The sequence below is a fragment of the Callorhinus ursinus genome, unplaced genomic scaffold (assembly GCF_003265705.2).
Source record: "Callorhinus ursinus isolate GAN/ISIS: 27379988/994484 unplaced genomic scaffold, GSC_fseal_2.0 scaffold1, whole genome shotgun sequence".
Taxonomy (NCBI): Eukaryota; Metazoa; Chordata; class Mammalia; order Carnivora; family Otariidae; genus Callorhinus; species Callorhinus ursinus.
In genome coordinates this window covers 130,933,742-130,950,197 of record NW_027397063.1, presented here as the reverse complement: position 1 = coordinate 130,950,197, position 16,456 = coordinate 130,933,742, and the positions used below count along the sequence as shown (strand labels likewise).

General features: G+C 35.8%; 1 protein-coding gene across 2 annotated transcripts in view; it reads left to right on the top strand.

Annotated features, from left to right (window-relative positions):
* Positions 1 to 14,731, top strand: part of NGLY1 (N-glycanase 1) — a 56,012-nt gene extending 41,281 nt beyond the window's left edge. Inside the window, exons 8-12 of one of the 2 annotated variants that reach the window (XM_025883086.2) lie at positions 624 to 734; positions 2,025 to 2,189; positions 6,593 to 6,778; positions 13,785 to 13,962; positions 14,332 to 14,731. In XM_025883086.2, coding sequence (XP_025738871.1) covers positions 624 to 734; positions 2,025 to 2,189; positions 6,593 to 6,778; positions 13,785 to 13,962; positions 14,332 to 14,507 — 816 coding nt within the window. In that variant the 3' untranslated portion in view covers positions 14,508 to 14,731. The remainder of the gene's footprint in view (positions 1 to 623; positions 735 to 2,024; positions 2,190 to 6,592; positions 6,779 to 13,784; positions 13,963 to 14,331) is intronic. The other variant, XM_025883094.2, reaches the window with a different exon arrangement.
* The last annotated feature ends 1,725 nt before the right edge of the window (positions 14,732 to 16,456 follow it).

Here is a 16,456-nt window from a genome sequence, read left to right as displayed (position 1 = left end):
TAATGAATGATTCAGTATTTGTATAGATGTGAAATGATGGGTTGTACTTTTTGATGTATCTAAGAATTTTTTGCCTCGCCCAAGCCACAATGATTTTATCCTGTGTTTTCTTTTAAAAGTTTATATACTTTCAGTTTTACATTGGGTTCTATCATCCATTTTGAGTTAATTTTTGTATATAGTCCACTGTGTGGGTTGAAATTCATTATTTTCCATTTGGATAACAAATTGTTCTAGCATCATTTGTTGAAAAGGTTGTCTTTTTTCCATTGAATTGTCTTTGTACCTTTGTCAAAAATCAGTTCTTTAATATAAATTTAATACAGTAAAAATGGAACAAGGTTTTATTTGTTTAATTTTATGTAATCAACTTTGTAAATAAGTTTTTAAAAGCTAAATGTTCTGGAAATCTCATTTTGTCACAGGCTTTCCTGAAAGTGTACCTGTTAGAAAATGAATAAAAAGTATATTCTTTTTTACTTTTTTTCATAGGTTTTAAAATTTAACAAATTAAACAAAAGATAGCATTTAAAAAAATCTATTTAAGAATTACATACATTCTAGGTAGTTAGCAAAAGGTTGATGGTTGTATTCTTGTTAAATACTGTATTCTGTAATTTGAGGTGGTTGATGTCACTTGGCGATATTCTTGTAAACATGACGAGGTAATCTCCAGAAGAACTGAGGTTAAAGAAGAATTACTTCGAGAAACTATTAATGGACTTAATAAGCAGGTATGAGCATTTGGCATTTTTGAAAAGATATTTGAAGTTTTTGATATAATCAGGAAAGGCCAGTTTTTAACCCATTGAAATTCTGAAAGTAGTAGTAGTATTTTGCAAGCAAAAATATTCTAATATGTTAAATGCTTTTTCATTGAAAATTTTAAGGACTTATTTTAAATATGTGGCTTTTTTGCATATTCACTTGTCATAACATCTCTTTCCAAAGTTTAGTGAAACAGAATTTCAGTGTATGTAATACTAGACATAAAAAGTATGTTTTTATTTTTCAAAGAAATTGTGTCTTGAATATAATTACACACATTTCTCCAAGGATGGAAATTTTTGAAAACAAGGCACAGGAAATTGTTAACAGTGACTACTTCTGAAGAGAGGAACTAGAGGTTGAAAAAGGAAGATTCAGTTTTTATTTTATGTCCCTTTGTTAGTATTGAAATTTTTTACTATTATATATGTGTGGGGGTTTTTTAATAATTTAAAAGCCAAACCACTAATTTTGCTTCTGGCAAGCAGTTAGAATAGGGCAGATCCACTTAGCCCCATGATTGAGTTTCAAGGTGAAGTTTCTTTCCATCTGTTTGGAATTTCACCTTCTAATGTGTAGCCCTTCAGAGAGCCTAACCTGAAAATCTGGAGTATTTACTAGAGCCTCTCACCTTGAAAGGCTTTGAACTCCAGCTTATTTACTCCACAGTACTGTGATTCTGTAAAAATTCTGTGTTCTTCAGCACGTGAGCCATCATTTCGTGGTTGCTTTCTCACTCTCTTTTACTCATACCAGTTAATAATTGGCAAATGCCTGGAAGGGAAAGAGGTGGAATATGTTCAGTTCACCACAATTCATTTCTTTCCTTGGGATCTTAGCTTCTTTAGCTCTGGTTACCTTGGTAGCTCTCTGTTGTATTTAAACAGGCGTTTGTACGTGTGTGTCTGCGTGTAATGTTTTGCCCAGCTTTTGTACCTTTTCTTGGTAGGACACTTGGTCTGGCACAAGCCAGTCTGTCATAGCTGGAAGCAGAAGTTGCTACCTCCATTTTAAAATCTAGGACAGTAAAGAAGAGTTGGATATGGATGTCAAATTATTTCTTTACATAAAATTTGTACAAATTATTTTAAGTTTTCCACAGTGTCTTATTTTCCAAATAACTATGTGTGAACAAAAAGTTGGTTATATCTTTCAAGATCCCATTAAAATACAAATGTTTTATGTATATTCCTCCTTAGAGGTGGACCTCTACTTTTCCCTCATCTTAATGACTTTTTTTAAAACATGAATTTCAGAGGCAAATATCTTTGTCAGAAAACAGAAGAAAAGAACTTCTCCAGAGGATAATTGTGGAACTTGTTGAATTTATATCTCCCAAAACCCCTAAACCTGGAGAACTTGGTGGAAGAATATCCGGGTCGGTGGCTTGGAGAGTAGCCCGAGGTGAAATGGGTCTAGAGGTACTTAATTCATTATAGTGTGATAATCTTCTTACTTCACTCTTTCCAATACTGTGCTCTTTGCTTACAGAAAAATGCAATGGCCATGACCTTTCTTTCTTTTTTTTTTTTTTTTTTTTAAGATCTTATTCATTTGACAGCATAAGCAAGGGGAGCTGCAGGTAGAGGGCGAGGGAGAAGCAGACTCCCTGCTGAGCAAGGAGCCCAATGTGGGGCTCGGTCACAGGACCCTGAGATCATGACCTGAGCCAAAGGCAGATGCTTAACTGACTGAGCCACCCAGGCACCCCAGGCCATGACCTTTCAATTAACTTTTTAGAGTAATTATTAAAAAACATAAACATTTGAAAGAACCAATAATTGATTGACATAGTATATTCACATGCAGGAGTTAGCAAGGCATTTTAAAATAGGATTTTCCTATGTAAATTTTCAGTGTCGTGTAACTATTACTGAAGTACATACAGAAAAATATACTAATTATAAGTGTACAGCTTAACAAATTTTCACAAATTGAGCACCCATGTAACCACCAACCAGAGTGAGAAATAGACCACCAGAATCTGAGGAACAACCATGAGTTCCCTTCCAGTCACTTCTGCCACCACTAAGAATAACCATTATCCTGGTTTCTAACATCATAGATTAATTTTGCCTGTTATCGTGCTTTATGTAAATGGAATTGTAACATACGTACTCTTGTAAATACTTTTTTCTCAATATTTTGTGAAATTCAGACTTGCTGCATGTTTATGGCACATTTATTCTCATTGCTGTATAATATTCCATTTTATAAATGCAATTTATCCATGCCACCATTGATAGGTATTTGGGCTGTTGCTAGGTTTTGACTGTTAAAAATCATACTGCTGTGGACATTTATATACATGCTTTAGGTGAATGTCTTTATGCATTTGAGTTAGGTATATACCTAGGAGTGGAATTGCTAGGTGATAGAGTAGGAGTTAGGAGTATGTTCAGCCTTGGTGGATACTGCCAAGAAAGCTTTACAGCTTTCCGGTTGGGCCATTTTACACTCTCACCAGCAGTGAATGTGAATTTTCCACATCCTCACCTGTAGTTGGTTTTGTCTTTTTCATTTTAGCAGCTCTGGTGGTATGTAGTAGTATGACATTGTGATTCTGCTTTGCATTTTGGTGATGACTAATGAAGTTGAATGCCTATTCTTTAAATTTTTGGATATCCTCTTTTGGGAAATGCTTGTTCAAGTTTCTCAAAATAAGATTTTATACGTTTTAGAGAGCCGTGTTTACCTTTTTTCATATATATATGAAAATATATAAATATATATGTATATTTATATATATAAATTTATAAAGTACAGTGAGAAAAATAATAGAATCTGGATAATCCAGTGGATGAAAGTGTTTTTTCATATATATTTGCTATATACATCTGGTATTGGCTAGAAATTATCATTACTGGTGTGATTACTATTATACTGTCAAATTTATATTAAGACTATGTCTTGATTAATGTCCCAAAATTAAATAATGAACAATGGAAATAGGCCTATATTAGGGGCTAGGTGAAAAGCAATGTGCTCTGTAATGGACATTAAGAAAGTACAGCAGACCTGTCCGTTGCCCTTAGGGAACTTAAAGTTGACTCACTAGAAAGTGTTTTATATAAATGTCTAAGAAGATATGTAATGAAAAATGCTTAGAAGGAAAATAACCCACCACGGTATCATATCAAAATTCCAAAGAAATTAGGGTTTTATATCTACTTTTTCTAAGTTTGCCATTGTTGCAACTCATTTCTCCAACAAAGGAATATGTCCAAAATGGATGAATTATCCCCAGTAAACTTTATGTTTGCTTTTTAATTTACTTTAGGAGGCAGTTGAAAGTGTTGGTTCAGCCACAGAATTACAAGATCTAAATTCAACAGATAATTCAAATCACTGCTGATGCAGTGCAAGTTACAAGTTTAAATCTAAATGAAGCCAGTTTAAAAGAGCTAATTTAATTCACAGCTGTGTTCAATTTAAATAAAACATCGATATTAGGTCTTCATTCTTTTTTCTTTTTATGGACGGATGTGCTTCCTCTTGTATGGCATGTAAGTTGATTAAACTTTAAAAATATGAATTGGGTCATATGCCCAGATTGTCTTCTCTTTTGAAATTTTTTTTTTAATTTCTCAGTTACTGGAGACCATTACAGACATGGATTTAAAAAATCATTTTCCTGGGCGCCTGGGTGGCTCAGTTGGTTAAGCGACTGCCTTCAGCTCAGGTCATGATCTTGGAGTCCCGGGATCTAGTCCCGCATCGGGCTCCCTGCTCGGCAGGGAGTCTGCTTCTCCCTCTGACTCTCTTCCCTCTCGTGCTCTCTATCTCTCATTCTCTCTCTCTCAAATAAATAAATAAAATCTTTTTAAAAAATCATTTTCCTTTTTAGAAGTAGATGTTTGTTTTAAAAATAAATTGAATAATGAAAAATGTCAGTCCTAAAAGTTATGGAACTGTACCTTGAAATCATTTGGAAAAGAAGGAAACATTGGGGATAATATTTCCAGAAAGAAAAATTTTATCTTAATCTTAGATTTAAAAGATTTTACAAGAGGCACCTGGCTGGCTCAGTCAGTTGAGCATACGACTCTTAGTTTCGGCTTAGGTCATGACCTCAGGGTCATGAGACGGAGCCCCACATAAGGCTCTGCACTCAGCACAGAGTCTGCTTGTCCCTCTCCCTCTGCTCCTCCCCCCACTCATTGCCCTCTCTATTAAATAAATAAACAAAATCTTAAAAAAATAAAAGATTCTATGAAATACTAGTTATTCTTGCTCCATTATTCATTTGCATATATGATTATGTTCAGTAGCATAAATATCTTTCTTTTCCCTTTGGTAATTAGTTATCCTTTGTAAATTAGTAAGTAATGCTACTTTTAAATTTTATTTCCATTTGGCTTATGTCAGCGCCCTAAAATATCTTTGATAAAGAAGAAAAGAACTGGGAAGTTTTGTTACATGCTTGTTTTGAAGTTATCATTCACAATTATAAGTCATTTTCTAAAAATAAGCTGCTTTTTTTTTCTTTACCTTTTTGACAGTAATATTCACAGGTTCTACTAGGGAATTATCTTTTTCATATATTTAGCGTTACTATTTTAATAATACCAACAGTGATGTATATACACAAACACTTTTTGTTTCTAAGATGTTTTATATTCTGCTTATTGATTCTTGTACATTTGAAGTTTTCATATTGTTTAATACCTAGTACCTAATGTTTAACAAAAAAGCATTGCCTGCTCTTTTGATTGATTAGCAAATACTGTGGCAAGACATTGACACAGACTAGAGCAGTGGTTCTCAATGGTGGGTGATTTTTGCCTTCCAGGGGATATTTGGCAGTGTCTGGTAAGACAGCCTGCAATGCACAGGGCAGCCCCTATAACACAATGCTACTATGCCCATGTCTAAAGGACAGGGGCCATTGTGTTAGTGGCACATAAAGACACAGGATAAATATATTATCTTTCTTAGACTTTAGATTCACTCAGTGATTTCAGGATTTCTGGGGATTTACATTACAACAAACATGAATTTATTTTGGGCTAGAATGTAAATTTTTCCTGGAATTTTAAGATAAAACATGACCTTTTGTAGTAATTTACACACGTGGAGAATTGTTTCAAACTATGTGTCCCAGGCACTCTCCTAGCTTAGGGTATCAGGAAAAGATACTAATGAAATGGCTTTAAGTTGAGGCCAGAAGGATGAGAAAGAATCAAGTATATGGAGAGTAGAAAGAATAGCATTCCAGACAGCGGGAACAGCATGTGTCAAGGTCCTGAGGTAGGAACTAGCTGGACCTTTTTGAGGAGCTGATGGAAGAGTAACATGAGATTGGTTGGAAAAGTAAGTGGGGAATAGATCATTTAGAGTCCTAGTAGCCATGGTAAAGGTTTGGAGTTTAAGTACAGTGGAAGTCATTGGAGTGAGTTAAGCAAAAAAGTGACATATCCCAATTTATCCCAATATCTAGAAAATCGCTTTCATTACCATGTGGAGCATGGATAGGAGAGGTAAGAGTTGATAGCTGGGAGTCAACTTGAGGAGACAATTGGAGTCCAATTTGGAGATGTTGGTGGTAGAAATGAAGAAAGAGAAGTGAATTTAGGTTGAACACAAATCACCAAAATATAAATCAGAGCTATACATAGTTTATACTTCTCATTTTCTGTTTAGTAATGGTTGGTGCTATATCCACATCATACTAATCCTATTTAACCTATAAAATATTTTCCAAATTTTTTAATGGCACCAACTCTTCATTTTCAAGCTGAAGGAAGCTCTTACCACTGTACATAGCAGTTCCTCATATATAGTCTTCCATTATTTTGAAAACTAATTCTGCTTTCTTTTTAAGAGAAAAGAAACCCTGTTCATCCCCTCTGAAAATGAGAAGATTTTGAAACAGCTCCACCTTTGTTATAATGTTGTGAAAGATAGTTACGTCCGAGTTTCAAATAATAATCAGACCATTTCTGGATGGGAGAATGGTGTGTGGAAAATGGAATCCATATTCAGAAAAGTTGAAACAGACTGGAACATGGTAATTTCATGCATGAAACTGTTTAAAAACTTTGTCATTGTTTAAACAAATGTAGATTATTTCAGTTGTGTATAATGTGAAAACTAATATATCAAAATTTTAGTGATCTTCAAACCTGTAAAAGAAAATCCTGCTTCCAACATTTGTTTAATCAAAAGTCCCTAAGAAATTTGTGCATTTGTATCAAGGAAAGCATCCATTTTCATCAAAGAGGCTGAACTTAATTCACTCATGGGGAAAATAAGTGTGTGACCAACTCATGACTAGTGTTTGCCTGAATATATAAAATATAGTGGTATTTAATTCCTTCACAGGTACTTATTGATTACCTACTAAATGCAGGCTACTGGGGACTCTAACATTCAATCTAAATTTAACATACTTTCATTTCATAAGAATGTAGATGATTGGGCACCTGGGTGGCTTAGTTGGTTGGGCAGCTGCCTTCGGCTCAGGTCGTGATCCTGGAGTCCCTGGATCGAGTCCCGCATCGGGCTCCCTGCTTGGTGGGGAGTCTGCTTCGCCCTCTGGCCATCCCCCCTCTCATGTGCTCTCTCTCTCTCATTCTCTCTCTCAAATAAATAAATCTTTAAAAAAAAAAAAAGAATGTGGATGATTAAACAGCAATATTGGTTATTTCTTCTCCGTGCCCTAAAGAATAAAGGAATGGATGCTAGGACTATAGTAGTTTACTTACACCAACCTGCGCTGTCGGCACAGGTTATCTGTTACAAGTAAGAAGCTTTGCCTTTAAACTGCCCTCCCCTTAGATATGCACCAGAAATGAACACAGAACTATTCACATGACCTCAGTAGATCGAGCCATGCTATTGATAGATTTTCATAGGAGTTAATCAGCTTATAGGGAGCTTTTAAAGTTTGAGTGGGAAGGGAAGTTTCTCATTTGTAAGACACATTGGCTAGATTTTAAAAGTAAGTCACGGGTTAACAGCTGCTAGTGTTTATGCTTATCACTGTTCTAGGCATTAGTCAGAATACAGAAGACATACAGAGATAAGATCCTTGCCTTTTTTTTTTCCAGTCATATGTTTTTGTTCTGAAATTTACCTTGGTGCTTATATTGATGATCTTTTTGTATTAAACTAAGAATAGCTTACAACATTATTAAAATTGTAGGTTTAGGAATTTTCTTCTTGAGTTGAACATAAAAAATAGAGCAAGATCAAATTGAAAATTTTAAGATGTGTATATCTGTAATTGATTATATTGTTGATGAGAGAGGATGAACTTCTCTGGAAGACTATCCTTAGCCTAAAGATTCTTCTGAACAGAAAGCAGGATGGGATAGACATGTTATTTATCCAAGGACTAAGCTATCCTTGTGGAACTGAAGAAAGAGTATGCCTTTCTTCCTTACCAGCAGTGTTAATGGAGAAAGTTAATGGAGAAAATAATGACTTTCTGAAGAAGATGTGGTGTGGTGAGAAACAGGTCGATTCTTTGGGATAGTTCTTCTCTGCCTTACTCATTTGTTCATCAGCAAACATTTACTGAATGCCTGTTATGTCAGGCGTTGTTCTCAGCGACATGGATAAAAAGATAAAGATACGGTTTCTGCCCTCACAATCTAACAGGGGAAGCTGAAGCATAAACAGCCGTCTTACCCACGATGCAGAGTGCTATAATAAGGATATCAACACATTGCTATGGAAACACCAAGGAGGGAGTAATTAGCTCCGGCTGTGGGAGTTGGGGAAAGCTCCGCAGAGCAGGCAACATTTGAGCTGGACGCTGAAGGATGAGTAGGTGTTCATAAAGCAAGGGAACAGTAGGGGAAAAGCATGCAGTACATGGCATGTTTTGGAGTTCTCTAAATAGACCATTGTGGCCAGACGGTATATTTATGAGTAAGATTTAAATAATGTAAATGAGATGCAGAGGCCATTAAGTAAAAAACAGGCTCCCACTCAAAGTTTATGCCTTGATATATGTGTACAAAGGACATCACTTTTAGAAGTTGAATGACTCAAGTTATAATATGAAGAAAATATTAGAATCTTAATTACACTTACAGAGTCTAGTAACTCAGAAGTAATATATTGCCATTGAAACATTGAATTTTCCACCTAAGTCAGTATTTTTAGTTTTGTATTAGCATGTTCCCATTTAGGGATTCTCTAGCTCCACTAAATAGAAGAAGCCTATTCCCCACCACACCTTTCCTCAGTAACCTCCAGCCTGGAATCATGACAGATCACATGCAGTCTGCCCTCAGATATTTAGAACAGATTCTTACCCTCTCAAAGAGTTACCCTCCCAGGAACAGGGAGACTTACTAAATGTTACTATTTGGCAAATACACTGTTCAGTGATGTCTTATTTGGAAAGAATATAAAAAGCTGAATCAAGAAGACCAATACATCTTTTAGGAGGCAAATGACAACACCTTGATAAAAGTGTTAATAGCCTCCTAATTAGTCTTCAGGCATCTCACAGTTGTTTTCCATGCTGTTAAGCCAGAAAAGCATTTTCCAAACCCCAGTCATTACTGAGTGCTCATAGGGTAAGAAATAAGTCTCTTCTGAGTCTGGCCTCTGCCTTCTTCTCTGGCCTTGCCTTGCACAATGCTACCCCCTTGCTCTACATTACAGCGGCACTGCCCTTCTTCCTTCTGTACAGAACCCCTTTTACTTTCCTTTGTGTTAGATTCACTTACTCCTTTGCTTGGAACTTGGTGTAAGCCTCACTCCCTCTAGTCCCAGCTAACTGGATCCATTTCCCCCTTTATTTATTCACCGTACATGTACCTCTTCTTCACGACATTTATTTAACAAATTTGTGTAAGAATAGATTGTCCTACTGGAATTGTAAGCATTCTCAAAAGGCTTTGTCTTTTTTTACTCACTTGTACTCTCAGTATGCATATGTCTAGCATAGTGCCTGATAAATGTTTAGTAAAGATTGCTGAATGTAAGAAAGAATGAATGCATGTGGCATAAATTCTACACCACCCTCAGACTGTATAGAGTGTCAAAGATACTCTCTCTTCATTCAGACTATCCCTTGGCATGTTCTTAAGTACTTTTTGCAAAGTGTCATCTTTGTCACTAGAGTCACTTTAGCACTTTTTGGTGCATGGTATTATGTCAAGAATTGATTCATTTAGTCATTCGGTAAACATGCATTGTCAGACATTGTGCTTGACCCTTAGGATGTAATGATAAATTAGGAGTCAAGCCTCAAGGTGAGCATAGACTACTGGAGGAGAAAGACATGTGGACCAGTTGTTCAGATTAGTGAAATAAGTGCTAGAAAAATACGGGTCTGTACATGACTCTAAGGGAAAGAAGACAGAATGAAGAACCACTATCCCTTCTTGAGTCCGAGATGATGACCTTGCAGAAGAAGTAATACCTGAATAGGCTTTTGGAGAAGGAAGCAGGAGAGTTTCTCAGTGTGGAGATAGGCTATAGAAGAAGGGAGCAGGAGATACAGCATGTGCAAAAGCACTGGGGTGAGAAACGTCTGGTATATTTAGGGAAGAGGATGTAGTAGGAAATAATGGGGAAGAGTGGGAAATGAGACGAGGGGCGAACAGTGGTCAGGTCCCAAGGACTCTGATTACCTTGCAGTTATGTAACAGGAAACCATGAAAGATTTCAGGCAAGGGAAGGACATGATCACATTTATGATCCAGAGGTAATTACAGAGGCTACAAATAGAAAAAATAAGCGTAATAGAGAAAGATGTAAATACAGTGGGGACTGACAGTGATTTATGTTTGATTTCAGTGATAAAATGAAATAACCACAAAGAATCATGAGCAATACCAATTTACTAGCATTAAATTAAAATCTATTGAAATGCAGTTCTGCTAGATATGTGTAGGAATATGTGTCTGTTGTACAGTAAACTTAATTTTTTTTTTAACTAGAGTTAATCTTAACAGGCTAAGCAGAAAAATCATTTTAAGAGCAGAGCAAAGAACAGCTTCAACAGTGCAGTACAAACCAAACCTCCAGAAAACCATAGCAGTAGACAGAACAGCCTGGCATATGGTAATCAGAAAATCTTTAAGTAAGGATCTTCTGTAGAATGTGAAAAACATAAAGCATAAAGAAGCTCACATGCATATTGTTCTCAGTCTTGAAAATAGTGGTCACAGCCATAACCCAAAGGATAAGTTTCCATTGTGTGCATTGTTAGTGGCATAGCTGAGACCTTAAGCCATACACAGACTGGTCTCATTGTCACCCACAGATTGTGATCTGCCTGTACTGTATGCCTTACAGTTGCCAAAAAAAGGGGAGGGATGGGTCACTAGAGGGAGGGTGTGGGGTGCTGTATAGATTTCAAGTCTGTAGGGGGTAAACTCCATGACTTCTGATTTTACTCTTCCTGCTACTAAAGTAAGGTAGCTCTTGGTAGTCCCCGAAACTGCAAGACCAAACATGTAGAACTGCACACAGTAAATGGCACCAATGAATTAAAAAGCCGACAGCCAAAAATTTGCCTAAGATAACCCAAGAAGTAAGGAACATCCAATAGTTTAAAAAAAAAAAATTCTTTCTCTACTTTCTCTAGACCAAACAATTGAATATTTGAAAGTTTATAAAGTACTTTTTTTCTCCTAAATAAATTATAATTACTGGTTCTGTTGCTATTACACATAGAAAGGACTCCAGTTGGGTATTTGTATAAATCTTACTGTTTGGGCACATTTCAGTTATCAAACTGAGTATACATATTCTTGATAACTTCTACCTCCAAAAATGCTGAGTGAAAATTAGTTGGTTAAAATGGTAGACAGAATATATTGTGAGAAAAAGATGACATGAATTTTCAATATCAGTAGAGTCTTTTATTTCCATACACTGTTTCTTTAGCCTAAGAGACCTTTTATTTGTTCACAATGTGTTTGTTTAAGCATTTAAGAATTCCATGATGAATTCTAGCCTATCCTTTAACTTTTTAGAGTCTTAAAAACTGATGCCCTTACAACTGAAAAATGTAAATTTTAGAACAAGCAATTGTCTCAGACATGTTCAACAGCTATTATAAACCTTCTTATGACAGTTAAAACCACAGCTGTGGCCCAGACCCGTGTGGTATATAACTAAGACAATTCTGGGGGTAAGCTAGGAATTTGAAATTAACCTGACTTCAATCTGTCATATTTTATGCCCACACCTTTGGGGGGAGGGGATCATTTGAAACTACTGAACTCTAAAAAAGTTACAAGACGTAAAAAAGTATATACTGAGACATAAATCTGAGTGTATTTGTCTTAAGATTACTTTTCCCAGTCTTTTAATTTCTTCCAACCACCTTTCTTCCAATAACCCTACTGTTTGGCTCGCCTTTTCCAGTTAATCCCCTTTACTAGGCATGGCTTTGATATAGTAGTTAAATTACAGATAATCCACAGATGGCCAGTAGTTTAGGGTAGATGGAACCAGTGACTCCCAGGGAGCACTGGTCAGTCCTCAGCCCCAGGTGTAGGAGAAACACTGCAGTAGGAATATGTGGGCATTAGAGGAGTTTATAGTGAAATTGCCCTAAACTTGAGTGGAGCAGTCAGCACTTCCATACATCTAGATGTGCCATACAGTGCAATCTAGTCTAGAGAGTTCAAATCATTTTCCTTGGGGAGTGATTGTTTTTAGTTATTGATAACCTCCAGCTCACTGATTCTAAAAACTTTCCAATTAAATTAGCTGACATATTTAACCTGGAAGAAAAACTATAGGTTGTGAAATAGAATAGAATATCAATAGAATGCTAGCAGCGATTGATTTTTTTACTTGATGACTAAAAACAGGTAGTAGGACATTTCCATGGCGGATGTATCATATGGTACTTCTATTTGTCCCAAGAAGTAAGAGGTTTCTAAAAGAATATGTGTGTATGCAGACTTTTCATACTTAAATGCTATTTATTAAACCCATATGAATCCAGAGCCTCTGCCCCCAGAAAACTTATGATTTGATTAAGATCATACTAAGTATACACCTGATAGAAGTTACATTTGGGTAAAGAATTTTTGGCAGTTCACAGTGGGGTGAAATTCTGGAGCACTGTGAAAGCTGAGAGTTTGGATTTAAAGCTCGAGCCAGTTGCTTGCTGTACATTCTAGACCATGCAAATGATAAGAAGGAAGTGGGCTTTTAAAAACATTAATTAGGCAGTTGGAGAGAGATGAGCATAAAGTCATGACTATAGTGGTAAGTGTGGTATAAATGAGGAAAGGGTTTTTTTTGAGATTTATTTCAAAGAAATGCATGAGTTATTGTGTGAATTTGAGCATCAGGGATAAGTGATTAAAGAGACAAATTTTTAGGGGTTTGGGCCTGGGTGAATGGAATTACCTGTGAAAGACCAAGGCTGTGGATGTCAATGTTCACGTCCACATCTTCAAGAATGTACTTGAAACTATGAGAGGAGATGAGCTGGAAGCAGCCAGTAAACTTGGATGCCTTAAATAGTATACATTTAAAGTGGTAAGAGTCACTGATAATGAAGGAATGGGAGCATACTATGTAGAGAGGCAGCATGAATACTACATATTAAACCATTACTTAACAATGACTGAGTTATTTTCTTGACTTAGGTAGATGGCCCATCTCGCTCTAGGAAAGCTTATCTGAAAATCCAGACTTAGAAAAGAAGATAAAGAATAATTGCATTTAAGAGGATTCCTCATTTTCAGCAAGGACCCATCATAAAGCTCATGTTAAATAGCTAGACTTAACTAATTTAAAAGAAAATATGATTTACTAAAATTTGGTTAACATCTACCTCTTAGGGCTGTATTTCTTGGGGCACCTGTATCCAAGTATCTTTCTTCCAGAGCAAAATACACTATAGGAAAAATTGCTGATGAAATGCAAAATGTTAACAGTGAAAATCTTCTCAGTGGAGAAGAAATTAGGTTTTTAGTAATCATTTGTATATAGTACCCTATGACAGTAAGACTTTGACTATATGTGTTTTCTGCACTGTTTTATTATTTATGACAATTCTTTGTTCTCCTCCTCCTTTGTAGGTATATTTAGCCCGAAGGGAAGGATCATCTTATGCTTATATATCCTGGAAGTTTGAGTGTGGGTCAGTTGGCCTAAAAGTAGATAGCATTTCCATTAGAACAAGTAGTCAAACCTTTCAGACTGGAACAATACAGTGGAAATTGCGATCTGAAACAGCCCAAGTAGAACTGTCAGGCGGTAAGCATTTGACTGGAGAATTAATCATGATGAGTATATTTAACACTCTGAAAAATAATTGCACTTATTTGGGCTTTTCATACCCAAGAGTCATTCATACTACTGCGCAAAAAAAGTAAATAAAATTAAAACTTGTATAACCTCATTCTAATAGAACTGTTTGTGTTTTTTATTGTGAAACACAAATGAAGAAAAGCCATTTCTTTGTTTCAAAGGACATATTTCCTCTATAAGGAAAAATTTATATTTATTTTTTAAGGGTTGATTGTACCTACAGGTTAGGTATAAAATATGTATTCCAAAACTATTTCTTTATATTCTTTAAGTTACTAAAAGCAAAGTGTTAATTTTTTTTTTTTCCTCCAACAGATAAAACTCTCCGCTCCTATCATGATTTTTCTGGTGCCACTGAAGTTATTTTGGAAGCAAAATTAAGCAGAGGAGATGGTGTTGTTGCTTGGCAACATACCCAGCTGTTTAGACAAAGCTTAAATGACCATGAAGAAAATTGTTTGGAGATAATTATAAAATTCAGTGACCTTTGAGAACCTGAACATTATAGAAAAGCTGGCAATAATCAAGGACTTACCATGTTCTAAAGTAGTCTGTTGGTTCAGTTCAGTGCATGCGTAGTTGGCAATTTACTACCCTCTGCTAGCGTATTTCTTTTGCTAGCTATCTATCATGTACCCCTCATGAAAATATATCTTTATACTATGGACCATAATGAAACCTTGAATTAAAAGCTCCCTTCCATATGTGACTGTAATTTGAAGTAAAGTCTTATTGCCTCAATATGAGATTTTAATCTAAAAACTCTTAAGTATAGTTTTAAAAGTAAAATGAAGGTATTCATGATGAAATGCTATTCGTGATTATGATATAATCTTAAGCTAAGAGTAGTTATATGACATTTTTGATCAGCCATTAATTTCTTCGTAAGTAATTAGATTTCCTAAGATTTTTAATAAGTGTGAAAGTATAGTATCTCATAAGTTATAATGCATGAACATTTTTATGATTGTAAATACATAGGCATTTAAGAAATAAAATGAATTATTTTGCCTTATATCATTTTAGTGTTTACTTTGGCTAAATAAGAATCTTTAATAAGTATGCTAAACATTGAAAATTGTTGGAATAGACGAGTTATGAAAACATTTATTGCGTATGTTCAGAAATACATTATAAATCCATGTGTGGACGTTTCAGAATATGCTTTACTTTTGAGTTTACTTTTGAGTATTTCTATCTACCTCATTGAATAAAGATCTGTTCCTGTCTTTGAAACTGTGTAACTAGATTGTACAGTATATGTTAAGCGTTTGTGTGCAAGCATTGTGATAGCACCGAAGGAGGCAGAGGAGAGAAGGACACAGCTCCTGTACTCTCACTCTTTGTGATGTTCTGCAGTGAGCTCTCAACTCTTCATACAATAAAAGTACATTCTCAGAGATTCTCACCCTGTGCGACTCAGTAGAACATTCGTGTGCATTATTAAAAAATGCACTAAGATCCTGAACAAAGGTCTTATATTTGCTTTTTTCTTTGTAGTCAAACTGTTGAGGATCAGTTTCTTTCTAAAAAGTTACATTTCAAGAAAATGTTCATGCCTCTAAAGGTAGGAGTCTTGAATATTAAAAAATTTTCTGGAATTCTCCTGAGTGGATCATCGCTTCATATGTGGCCAAATACATAAAATTGGAGAGCCTTGACTCTTTACCTGTCTTGAGGTGTCTGGTACTGGCACATGAGTATTGTGATGAGCAGGTGGCCCAACCTTCCTATCCCTCATGAGAAAACCGAGAGATTGGCAAGCATAAAGATGTAAGAAAAATGTCAGTCTCGACTGAATGTCCCTCAGCTGTGAAAAGAGTACATTCTAATTTTTACTATGGCTGTAAGCAGAAAAATGATTCAAGTTCAAATGTCTTATTTTTATAGAGATGAAATGTTGAAGAGGAAAAGTAGTTGCACACTTTTAAATGTATTCCATGAGAGTCTCAACCCCTAGGGTACCCAGTACATAATAATATTTTATTATACAGAAAATATTGGCAATAGTACAGAAGTTACAGAGCAAAACAATTCTCGGTAACATATAAAGAAAGCTAAGTGACGGTAAACTGGTAAGGCCAAAGGAACAGGCAAAGAGGGGCTGATCGGGCAGACCCCCCTCACAGTGGCACTAATATCAGAGCTCAGCTTATGTAGCAGTCCTTTAGGATCTTCTCACTTAGGAGTACATGGTGCCTTGTGCCTAGAGTGAATGCCAGAGCACTGAGGGCGTAACTGCACCACCTTCTGGAAACAGGCTCTGTCTGGTTGAGCAGCTTTCTACTGCCGTTGCTCATTGTTCCAAAAAGGCTTTCTACTCTGGCTTCAGGTCAAGTCCCATCATGATAGTTTTACAGTCTGCTTTTGGTTACAGTGAGTTTGGGTGGAGGGCGGTTTAAAAAAGTACTTGTGCTGGAATTCACATTCTCAAGATGAA